Here is a 12,440-nt window from a genome sequence, read left to right as displayed (position 1 = left end):
CGGAAATATTTCTACGCGATGCTTCCACTGTTGATTTTTGACAAGAAACTATTGAAAGTAGGTAAATGTCAAGCATTGTTCAAAAGCGTCGAAATAACTAACAAATCCACCATGCTGCTTCCCCAACACAGTCATCAGAGAATCGTTTCTAGACGAAACATGTCGATGTAGCATTGCTGCTTCCTCAACACTGTCATCAGAGAGTTGTTAGTATACGAAACAGGTCGAAGTGGCATTCACCTCCGATCTTCGGGCGTGTGCGAATAGGGAGGATGCAATTGCGTAACATTTTGCAAACTCATTGCCATATTCAGAACCACACGCTCCCAACGACCACACAAAATGCTTTTGTATTTCGACGGCAAACACATTAATTAATACGTTTGTTGTTCTGGATGATAGAAGAGCAGAAATAGTGCGAAGTAAGTTAGTGAAGCCATGGTCATCAAAAGAGGAAATCGATGAAGAGAATTGACTTTCAAGCACCTTAATTCAGTCGCCATCATAGTATCGCATTGTTTTTGGTTTTTGGGTAACCCAAGAACGGGTTACACTTGCTGGTTGCAATTCTGAAGTTCGACATTTTCGAAGGACCACCAAAAAACATGAAATTACACTATTTTCTAGGGATGCCTAGAAGTCCAATTATTCGATTAACGATTAATCGTAAAGATTTTTCCAGATTTTCAATTATTCGAGCGCGTAACAGACATTCCTTGTTATTTCTACTCGTTTGATTTAGCGCAGTAGAAAAAATAAATAAAAGTACTAATTTAACAGGATCATAAATTCGTCGATAAAAGGTTTAAGCGTCTTTCTGCTAAAGGCTAAGATTTACCAACTTGTTGAGAGAAGGAGTTTTACGCGAAAAACTAAAAAGGGGAGGAGATTTAGCTGGGTGGACACCAGTTCAACCCCTGTCCAGCAGCAGACGGCCCGAGACTCTTACGAGTCCCAATCATTGAACCGAAGAATATGGGATTGTCCGGTCCGATTTGCTGATCCAGCTGCCTACACATCATCATCATCATCTTCCAAAGTCTTTAGGCCTGTACTACCATCGGCCCTTGTCAGGGCCACCAAGATTTTCCAAAAGAGTTTAATTTCTAATTTCTAAAATTCATTTCAAAAGGTTCTTTTCAGGGCAATCATAGTCATACTAAAGAGTATAAACAGAGTGAACCCCGCCCAAATTCCTATTCCTACACAAAACACAAGCTCCTGTTGCAGTTAACAAATAACATTTATGATATAAGACCACGTAGTCCTACGTCACCATTGCGATGTCAGGAATAATCTCGAACAACTACATTTACTGGAATATCTGGCCTTATTAACTCATATGAATTCGAAAAATAGTTAGGCCGAATGGTCATTTGCCCAGAGTTAAATACATTTTGACGAGCATCCTTACACAGTTATATTTTTTAAGATTTTAAACACATAGATATGTAGGATGTATTCAAATGGAATTCTTGAAATAAATCCAACGAAAACTTGTAAAGAGTTCCATCGAAATTATTGAGGAAATTACGAACTACAAATCTCCTAGATTTTGGGGCTTTGTTTTGGACTTCTGGAACTGACACATGCTGGGACGTAGTGAAGGGGTGACGAAAACGGATATGCATTCTATTTACATTTAAATCATGGGCGTAGCCAGAGGAAACAGAGGGGCATGGTGAATGCCCTTTCTAGATTTCTGTATTATAGATACTTTGAGCCGTGGGCTGCTTCGTTTCTGAAGGATTAGTTCCCTTTCTTATTTTTAATCAAAATCATGCTCAAGAATTTAGAAAAAAATTAAGACTAAGAATCTCGAAATAATGTTATGCAGTTATGCTTCATAATCACCACATAAAATTCTGGAATTTTCTTCAGAAGAAGAAATGCAAAAGAATATTTTCTCGGCACTGCAGTCGTTTTGCTGCCTTCTGAATTTCTTTCAATCGAAAGCAATACCGAAATTACGGAATGAAATATGATCAGAACTAATGAACTTTGCAAAATGCCAGCGATTCAAAATTTTGAAAAATACATCAAGATGTTGGGCCCTGCCACCTCCAGCATGGTCTTGCTTTGAAGCTGCGCCTTTACCAACTGAACTAAGGGAGGCTGTGCTATAAAATCCTAAGGAATTCTGACATTAATTCATTGAGAATTGTGATGAGAATTCCAAGAGAATCGGAAGCTAATTCCAAACGGATTGAAATGAGAACATAAATTTTAAGTGTAAAAGTGTAAAACGTATTAAACACAACACCAGCAACAACAACAATACCAATATTTTGACTGTATACTTACATACATTCATTACTTTGGAATCCTGAGTTCAAGCGGTTATAGAAGTAGTTATGAGTTGAATTTCATAGATAATTCCAGTTCCATTTTGTTTGCTAATCTGGTTAAAATGTTTAAACTTAATTATCTTAAAGCTTAATCATCCAGCTCAAACCGTTATAGGGGTAACAGGAGAGACTATTATCATCATGAATTTTGAGGAAAATTTCAGCGAAAATTTTGAGAATTCTAAATATAATTCTGAATTCAAATGTTCAATACTCAATTCTGATGATAAATCCAATGAAATCCTGATGATTATTCCGAGGAAATTCTAACAAAACATCGAAGGCATCTTGACAGGTATAACAAGTGATTCATAATCAGCTTGATAAGATGAGTGAATTTCTGAAGGATCAGTTGTGTGTAGGTCCTTAGAATAATTCATGATTTATCTTACATGAGTGTATATCTGAGGGACAGAATGTCTTCACAATATATTTCCAAAAATCCTGATACAATGACAGAATATCTGAAGGATTTCGTTCGAGTTGCAGGTCTCCATCTTAATTCGCAACCAATCTAAAATAATAAGAAAATATTTTATGGTTTAAATGTCTTTAGAATAGCAACCCTGGTCAACCTGATATGATCAGAGAATATCTGAAGGACTTCGTATGAATGTTTGATGAGTTGAAAGTCTTCAGAATAATTTCCGATCAACCTAATATGATAACACAACATCTGAAAATCTGAACGTCTTTTTTAGAGTTGGTTGGAAATGCTATCTAACATGAAGCTTTAGTGTGATAATTTATTAGCTAGAGGATGGTCTTAGAAGAGGGTAGGTAGATAGTTCCGTTAGATCACGGCAGTATGAAAATTGAATAGAAGTTGCAAATGAGCGAAGGGCCATTAATGCGACAGTGCAAGTCAAACGCACTCTCTTTGCCTTTTAGTCATTAGAATAATTCCTGACCATCCTGATATGATGATAGATTCAAAGTACTGAAGGTCTTCAGATTAATTTATGAGCATCCTGATATGATGAGAGAATGCGTAAGACTTCATTTGAAGTTTTGATCAAAAGCTGTCCATTTACCATAAACTAGACGACAGTTTTTGAAAGGGCAAGCTAAGAGTTCTAACAAATCGACGTTTGAATCTTTGTTTAAAAAAGCAGTTAAATTCTTTTGAAAAATCATCATAACTATTTAAAAAACCCTATCTGATACTTGCAGCAAAATCAAAACTGCTTAACGATTTCCAGTTCCCAATCCCCTCGCAACCGATAAATATATCATTTTATGATTCAACTCAAGCTCCCCCGGCCCCTTCCAATCGCAGCAAATTACTCACCGTGGTTATTATTGATATTTCGCCACCTTTCCACAGAAATGACCAAGATCCAGCAGTCTTCTTCCTTGTATATTCGACTGGGCACCGATGTTGACGATGACTGTGTGTGCCAAGTTGACAAACATCACACATAAAATAGCAACAGCTAACACAAAGCGAGAAAGAGAGAGACACAGATATGGAGACCGAACCTTCTTCCTTGTTCGCGTCTTTTGGTTTTTGCTTTCGAAAGCAATAATAAATTAAACTGGCATACATTTGCTTCTTCTTTTTTTGCCGCTAATGCCTAGATAGGTAGTTGGTTATAGTGCAAACAGCACAATGATAAATCACAGCCACGTCGTAGTTTACTCTTCTTGGTGTGCTTAGTAGAATTCTCTTTAGCGTTTACCGATCACAATATCGCACAATCTTTGAGGTGGTCTAATCCACGACTTAATAATTAGAAAAAAAAAATGCGGCGGAAATATTTATACAAATCAAACACGTTCTGGTATGGGCACGATACATAAGAAACTGTTCTTTTGTTTTCCTACTTTTTTGTTTTCGTGGAACGTGTGTCCTTCGCTTGGCGAATTCGAAATCACAATTGAGTGACCAGAGGGGCAGGGTAGTCCTGCAGGAAGACGACATCGTCATCGACGAGGTCGGAGATCGAGTACTGCGAGTAGCAGCGCGAAAGGTTTTCATCGATCAGAATCTGATCGATATTTTCGACGGGCTTGCGATCGGTCCCACGGCGTAGGGTGACGCCCTCGAAGGTACACTCCGGTTCATCATCCCGGAGTAGCTCCGATAGTGAGAACGTTGAGAGCGTCTTGATGCCACGGCCTACGCGATTGAAGTCCGGGCTGGTAGGGTCTTCTTGAACACGAGGGCTGTCCTCGTCCAGGTACTCCGAGATGGAGTATTGTGAGAGGCGTTTGGAGAATCGTTCCGCCTCTAGGATGTCTTCGATGCTGGATGCAATGTCGGAATAGTCGCGGTTGCTTGACTCGGACAGACTTTGCTGGGATCGAATTTTACGGCGTAGGCGAACTACCGGTGGCTCGGATGCAGCCTTTGGGATAGAAAGTGACTTGGCTCGAAGGTTTTCCATGCTGGTGCAAGTTAGCGGAGGAGGTCGTTGCTTTTTATTTATGATGTCGACGACACGGTTCAATTGCCATTTGTTCGTTTCGTTGGATTCGAAAAGGTTCTTCATCCGAGCCACCACATTTCTTCGATGGACGTCTTTCAGGATGGCCGAGTCGTCGGATTCCACCCTGTTTACGACCTTATCATCATCGGTGCAGTTTCTGTTGCTGTCGCCTGACTGAATTTGATAGATGATTTCATTGACAATGTTACTCTTATCTTTCCTATCTAATCTGCGGGCATACTCGAACGAGGTCTGACTACGTCGTTCTTTGTGTTTCTCGGTGGCTTTTGATTCGGGCGTTGGCTGCGGTCCGGTCGCGACCAGTTCCAAAGGTCTTGACCCTTTATTTAATGTTTTCAGCAGATCCGCCTTGATATCCTCAATTAGTCGTTCTCGTTCGCGTTCGAACGCTTCTTGAACTTGCCGCACAAACAGTCTCGCATTGTCCTTAACGTTCCTGCACAGCCGCCACAGACTGTGCACCGAAATCAACACCACCAACGGCATGAATAGCCATTGTTGGGCCGCCTGCAACACTTCAAGCAGGTCCATGCTGCCAGGGGGAAAACTCACTGAATCATGCTATCATGAATCACGATAAAACTATTTCTCCAAGAGCTTAGAGCTTCCACTTGTAGAGCGATCCAATCGCCAATACTAAACTTCACTCATATTTATCACCCGCTTGGCGCTGTGGATGAAGGCTTCTTTTCACTAAACAACAATCACGGCCCTAGCGGGATTTACACGCTTGACTTGCTTCTCACACCACCGACCGAGACCGAGAGATGCAGTCATCGAGACCGAGACGAAACTGTGCGACCATCAACAGCACCGTACCGAGAACAGGATTCAACTGAACATCAAACCGACGAACCAGTTCTCTTGGAGGGCTTCCTTTGGGGATCGCGCGGGACTCGAGGCGATCTCACTCAGTTAGCCAGCAGCCCTGGTGTGTATCCTGATGGTGTTGGTGGGTGGTGGATACGATGCGAGAGACCCGGAGTGCTTCAACTGACGACGGAGCTGCGCGCGTAGATTTGAATTCGAGTCGTCGTACTGACTGATTGTGCTGAGCTGAGCGCGATGGACGGCTCCCTGCGGCAACGACCAACACCACAATCCACCCGGTTGAGAGTGAGCGAGCGAGTATGGCAAGAGAGGGAGTGCTTGTTTTGATTCCATCGTCATCATCATCGTCTTTGAAAAATGTTCAGTCAAGTGTACCGGCAGCGGCGGCGTGGTGTGGTGGTAATATTCCATACTTCACTAGCCGGCAGCAGCAGCAGCTGATGAGCAGCTAACCGTCACTTACACGCTTGAATGAAGAACTTCGAGTGATTGCAACTCTGCGAATGTGCACAACAAACAACTTTATGAGTTTGAATTGAGCTACGCCAAGTGAGATAAACGCACTGAGCTGTTACCAACAACGGTGCTAAAGATAAGCCAACTCGGAAGACATCATAGGTAGGTAAGGTATAGAAGTGGTGGAGTTCGAGAAATGAGTTTTAACCATCCATCATCATTGTATAGTTATGGGCTCGCCTCGCACATGCCGCCGTCGCTCGAGCCATGGTAGGCATCCGATAATTAGTATGTGAGATGGATGATGGCAAAAACGTTTCCCGAGGCGAACGATGCTGCTTGTGGTAGCACTTTTCAGAGTGTTTCAGGGGGGACCCTGCCCAGAGAAACGGACTGAGAAGACGAGATGCGCTGGATGCCCACAGGGTGTAACGAAAATATGGGTACGGATACGGATGACAAAGCGAATATTTGTTTTGGGAACCGCAAATTCAGGACCACCGAGCAATCTGAGTATTTTCCTATTTCCTGAAATGAACAAAGCCTTATCATGGAATGGACTTTCTGGAGTCCATTTCAAGAATCAAGCGAAAGTTTTGAATTATGATAAATGTTACAAAATATCGAAAAACAAATCGACGTCATTTGCCTCTTGGTGATGCGTCTCAATCAAATTGTTAAGTTTCCTGGAGACGAGTTGTGAAAAGTTTGAGTACAAGATGGCGACTCGATGATGAAAAATAAATGATATTCCCTGATTTTCCCAATCGTTTTTCTGAAAAATTCCTGGCAGGTTTGGGCTGAATCTACAGTTTTGATACAATACCTTAATGGAACATTATTTTTTATCAATTTTTTACTAGCAGCTAAAGATATACATTTGTATTGTCTAGATAACGCATTGTTATAAGAAAAATCGAAGAACAGGAGCTTTTTATCGATGGGCCCAATATTTACTTCCATAGGCCAACATTAGAGCGATTTCCCTTAGCTAACAAAAAATTACTGCATTTTATTTGAAATATAGAAAACCGGAGCAAAACCCTGTTCTCTACTTCTCTATTGAAAACACTAAATCAATTATCAAAATTTTCAAATTATGCTCCATAATTTAGAAAATGTTATGAACTTATTGAAATATTCTTAAAGGTCTAAGAATTGAATTGAACTTTGCAAGATTTTTTACATTGAATATTGCGTATTTTAAAAATCACAGGTTTAAAAAAAAATATGACTCTTGAACTTTGATAAAATTTTAGGATTTTCAGACACCTTGAAGCATTGGCTGGAGAATTTTTTTTTTTTTTATTTAACGTCGGTCTCTGTTCCGCAATCTAGTGCCAATCACCGACGGACATCGATTGCCATCCATTGACGGCAATCGAATGTGCAGGAAGGCAGCTTCCACACCTGCGTAGGATATCGCCCCCATTCAACACACATACACATGGGCCGGGACCAACGGCTTTACTTCCCTTCCGAAGGAAGACGTGACCAGAGATTTTTATGCCTCAGAAAAATCCCACCGACCTCGGCTGGGATTGAACACAGACCCATCGGGGTGTTAGAAAGCAGTCACGCTTACCACTACACCACCGGCGCCGGCGATGAAAATTACAAATGAGGTTTGAGGATAATTGTAGAGAAAATCTAGGGATAATACTAAAGGAACTCAGGGGAGAACTCAAATGGAATTTAATTATAAATTTCAGTTTGTTCTGAGAAGTATCTCATGAAAATTGTAAGGGGAAGTAAAGGTGAGATTTAGGGTAGTTCTGAAGAGACTATTATGGTATTATGATTATAATTCCAGGGAACTCGAAATGAATTCGGGGTCCCTTTCCAACCCTACGGCAAACTTAACTACAATCCTGAAACTATGCCTAATGATCACATACGGCTGAAAATCTCTTCAATGTTGATCAACCAAACAATCAAAAAGAAATTTTGAGAGAACGTGCATGGAAATATGTATGTATAATAATTCCATGGTGATGTTTAACTCTTAAAATAGCACTCATATTTTTTTTAGAATGTTTGAAAATAGTCTCAAAAGAATTTCTAAACAAAAATATAGGAATTTTGAAGAGATTTCAATTAATTTCTTGGAGGATTTGGCATGGAATTTTAAGCAGATTTCCAAAGAAACTATGAGTAGTGCTCCAAGAGAGTTTTGAGAATTTTTGGGAGAATACAATTCCTAATTCTAAATGACATATCTAGATTTCCGAGGAATATTCCAAGCGAATTCTAACAAAAGTTGTGGAGAGAAATTAAACAAATTCTCGCGAGAATTAATAAGAATGCGAAGATAAATTAAAGTGATTTTCAAGAATTTCCTGGAAGGAATTCCTAAAAAGTGCTCTGCAGAGAATTCCGAGACGGTTATAGTGAAAATTTCTAAGGAATACCGGACAGAATCATAAAATAATTGAAGGAAATCCTGAAAGTAAAAGTAGTTCTGAAGCCTGTTTGGATTGATCCTAATCATAAGATCCTGAAACAAATTCACAAATACACTCAGAGAAGGGATCTTAAGAATCAATTTAGTATATTCGATCATTGAAAAATTGTCAAGGTTCCGTGGACAGAAATTCATGAGCCAAGATTGACAGAAAATTTCTATGTTTCTGAGGCTTCGATTGAGAGCATATCTCAAGATCCTGGTCTTAGAAAACTATCTAGCTAAGATTATGGAGCTAAAGCTTAAAGTGAAGGTATGTGATTAAAATCCTCTATGGACGTGCATTCAATATTCCAGAATTGAAGAATAAAAAAAAAACAATTGTGACATGAAAAGTTCCAAGGTTCTAAAATAAAAAAAATATATATAAAGGGTAAATGGCTCTAATGTTGGCCTATGGATCTAAGATTAGGCCCATCGCTAAAAATCTGCTTTTTATCAATTTTATATAGATGAACGCGTCATTGGGACGGTACTAATGAATATTTTTGGTCGCTATTGAAAATTAAGTCGATTGCTGAATTTATGTATGGGCCCAAATTAGGGGCATTTAGGCCGATATTACATCCATTTCCTCTATACAAAACGCCTGGGACTCTGGCACATTACTATTTTTCTTTTTAATCTCAGACTTAATTTTTGGTATCCAGTACTATGGAGAAAAAAAAATCCAGACTTGAAGAAGTATTCATGATTTTAAGAGAAATATTCTAGAATCGAACTTAGAATGTTTATTGACAGAATTCTGGATACAACAAAACATTGTAAGGTTCCAACCACATTTTCCGAAAATTTCCAGTTTTTTTCGATTCTCGGTTAATTCCCGGTTTGGGTTGGAAATTTGACTGTAGCCGCTCGCCAAAAAAGTGCCTACGCGGAAAAGTCATGTTATTTAAACAAATCGAATAGTTCGGTAAGGTTTCTGGAAATTATCCTTATGAAACATTTGGAGTTGATCCATAAAATTTCCGGACTTGACTTAAAGTTGAGTACCTTCAGAATTGACCGGAAAACTTTCGGCATGGACCACGTCCCATCATTCGTCCCATCCCAAGTAACAATTTAGGTTTTATGAAGGCCATGATTTAGACTTGTAGAATGCTATAAAACCTCAATAAAACTGGAAATGTTACTTGGGATCATTAGTTCCATCATTCGTTGAGTCGTTGAACCTGACTATTGGACACGAAAATGCATGCCAATGCACATCAAAAATCGATTACATACATTTGTTTATCTCAAATCGACGGAAGACATTCCGCGCAACTACCATAAACCGGACTAGTTCATGTTGAACTTCGTCAAACTTCGTCTACAATTTGGACTTCTACATCAACACATATCAAGCAGCCTTCAGGTTCAATTGGCTAAACTTGGTGAGTTCGTTCCATTTAGTGTTTATGTTCATAGATTTCACATAATCCTTTTCCCTTTGTCCTTCTCCTTTTCCTTTCCCTCTTCTCTTTTCAGAAAGCGAGTAATGGCGCTATAGCCATAAGTCGTAAAAGACCAGGACAAGAGTTAGTGCTCATGCACCAACCTTCAGAAGAAAATGGAGCATCACTTAACCTTTCTAGCTTTGATGCTTCCAACGACCAACCAATCATATAATTACCAAAATCGGAACGCACGGTACGAGATGTCCACGTTTCATCCATTTACTCTGAAGCCGATGTTTTCTGAATCATCTTGCCCCTTATATGCTGCACAGTAGGCCTGGCCGTTTTTATATGTGTGGCGCATCTTCGATGTGAACCATTTGATATATGTAGAAAAATAATTTAGGTATATATATATCATTTTCCAGGATGCTTTCAAGAACTGGCTGTGTTGGTGTTAGATTAGATTAGATTAGAAATCATAACGCCATTGAAGTTTATTTTTGAAGATTAAATCTCTGCAAATCAGTCGGTTGCCGTTGGTAAAAACGAGCACCCGGTTGCGAAAGGGTTGCAGTCGGTTAAAGTGAACACCCAGTTGCGAATGGGCGAATACCGTGAATGCAGCACCCGTCCACTGACAGTTCTCGACGGCTGATGAAGATCACCAAAATGAATGGCACACATACATGCGCATGCAGCTGATCGCGCAGTGGGATCAGCCATCGCAATTTATTATTGTTGACACTAAAGATGGAAACGAGATGGTAAAATCCTCATCTTGTAATTTAGTGAAGTGAATTTGTCTATCCACTTGTAATTGAATATCAAAATATGTGTGAAGTCAGTTTTGTAGTGTTGGCAGTGAGACTGGTAGTATTTATATTGAGGAAAACTTAATTGTATGTTGTTTGTTATTAATGATAAGTGCATCTGTGATTAATGTTTGTTGTATTAAAATTTTAGTTTGAGTATCGCCGAAAGCATACTTTGTAAAATAGTTTTCTATGCTCGATCCGAAGGACTGCGAGCAACACAGTCCAAGGTTGAACTCATCAGTCCAAAGTTGATCCATACAATTCTCGTATAAGGCATTCAAGGTCTCTGAAGTTGAAAAAAAATCTCTGAGATCGATCGAGAAGGTTAGGTAGAGGAAGGATTTTAATTAAATAATAAGACCTCGGACTTAACTCATAAGACTGGATAACAGATTGACACAAGCAATCTCAATGGGCATTACAAGAGCAGATCTATTAGGTTTCTGAATTTAACTATAAGCAGGCCCTACATAGATTAGAGATGCACATAGCTGAAGTTAACCTAAGTTAACTGCAATTGATTCAAGGTCTATGGAATGTAATGTAATAAAGCCACTCCATAACTAAACGAATTCAGAATTTCGTAAAAATGGGAAGTTTTGTTCCATATCGCAACATATTTTTTGATTTTGTCATTAGGGTGACCATTTCCATGGTTCAAAACATCATTTTTTTTTTAAAAATTACTTTTAAACCACTAGACCGATTTTAAAGATAAAAATATAAAATGAAAGGTAATTAAATATACTTTTAGGAAAAATTAAACGATTAGAAAATATAATTACTTTGAACCTGATATTTTGATTTTTGAAATCGGCCCAGTGCACAGTGGGACGAAATCAAAAATAGTGGGACATGGCTATTTGCGACGAAACTATTGAGTGTAGCATTTTGATGTCTTCTAGAATGTTTCTTAATTTTATGAGAACTTTCATTGAGAAGCGAACATTTTTGATTAAGGTCGGTATAAACTAAAATAAAAAAATAACTTATTTATGTCTTGTTGAAATTGAGGAACGTCTATGGAAACATTGTAGATGCAGTCATTTAAGAAACATAAGAAAGAAATTTTCTATCTCTCAAGTGGACGAAGCTATAGGATGAAAATGGAGTACGAACGCTAGTATCCCCTTAAAACCCGTTTTTTCCCTAACCCTAACCCTAGTTTGAAATTTTCAATTTTTTCAATATTCTACAAAGTTGTAAGTGCTCTAAAAATGCACATTTTTGCTCAAGGAAGCAAATCGCTATCTCTTTGTTTTGAGAATTTAAGTCCCTTTTTATATGTTTTAACGCTATCTGTGAAGGAGTGTATCTTGCAGGTTAGCAGGTATTAGCAGTGAAACTCGGCGTAATTTCGTTCAGCAACTTATACCCTACTGTTACATATACAATTCATAGGGGGATCCAAGGGGATGCGTAATGAATTTTCTAATATAGTACCTCAATGTTTTGTTACGTTTTGCTGTTTTCATGACCATTTTTCCAAGTATGTACATTAGAGTGGGTTGCAGCTTCAACAAAGTTGTTTGGTATAATATTCTCAATCCTAGTTTCGGTGAAATTTGAGCAATATTTGGATTTTCGGTAAGCTAATGAATAGGATCGGTCCGTTTCCCAAACAAAATTTAAAATTTTCCCGCAAATCGAGGTTATAACCAAACTTGTTCAAATTTTGCCCAGTTGTTGGG

The 12,440-nt window shown here is 38.9% G+C and overlaps 1 protein-coding gene across 10 annotated transcripts in view; it reads right to left on the bottom strand.

Moving 5' to 3' along the window:
• The window catches only part of Svil (Supervillin), an 807,253-nt gene that overhangs the window by 17,206 nt on the left and 777,607 nt on the right, over positions 1-12,440 (bottom strand). The window contains exon 1 of one of the 10 annotated variants that reach the window (XM_065230086.1): positions 3,640-3,897. The exons of the other annotated variants lie outside the window; for them this stretch is intronic. Within the exon in view, the coding sequence (XP_065086158.1) occupies positions 3,640-3,897 (258 nt within the window). Of the gene's footprint in view, positions 1-3,639; positions 3,898-12,440 lie in introns of those variants that run through there. 10 annotated transcript variants of the gene reach the window in all.

Source organism: Ochlerotatus camptorhynchus, unplaced genomic scaffold (assembly GCF_037179485.1).
Source record: "Ochlerotatus camptorhynchus isolate MF236.1 unplaced genomic scaffold, CSIRO-AGI_Acam_v1.1 ptg000328l, whole genome shotgun sequence".
Taxonomy (NCBI): domain Eukaryota; kingdom Metazoa; phylum Arthropoda; class Insecta; order Diptera; family Culicidae; genus Ochlerotatus; species Ochlerotatus camptorhynchus.
The sequence above is the reverse complement of the archived record's forward strand: the minus strand, read 5'-3'. Positions and strand labels throughout refer to the sequence as shown.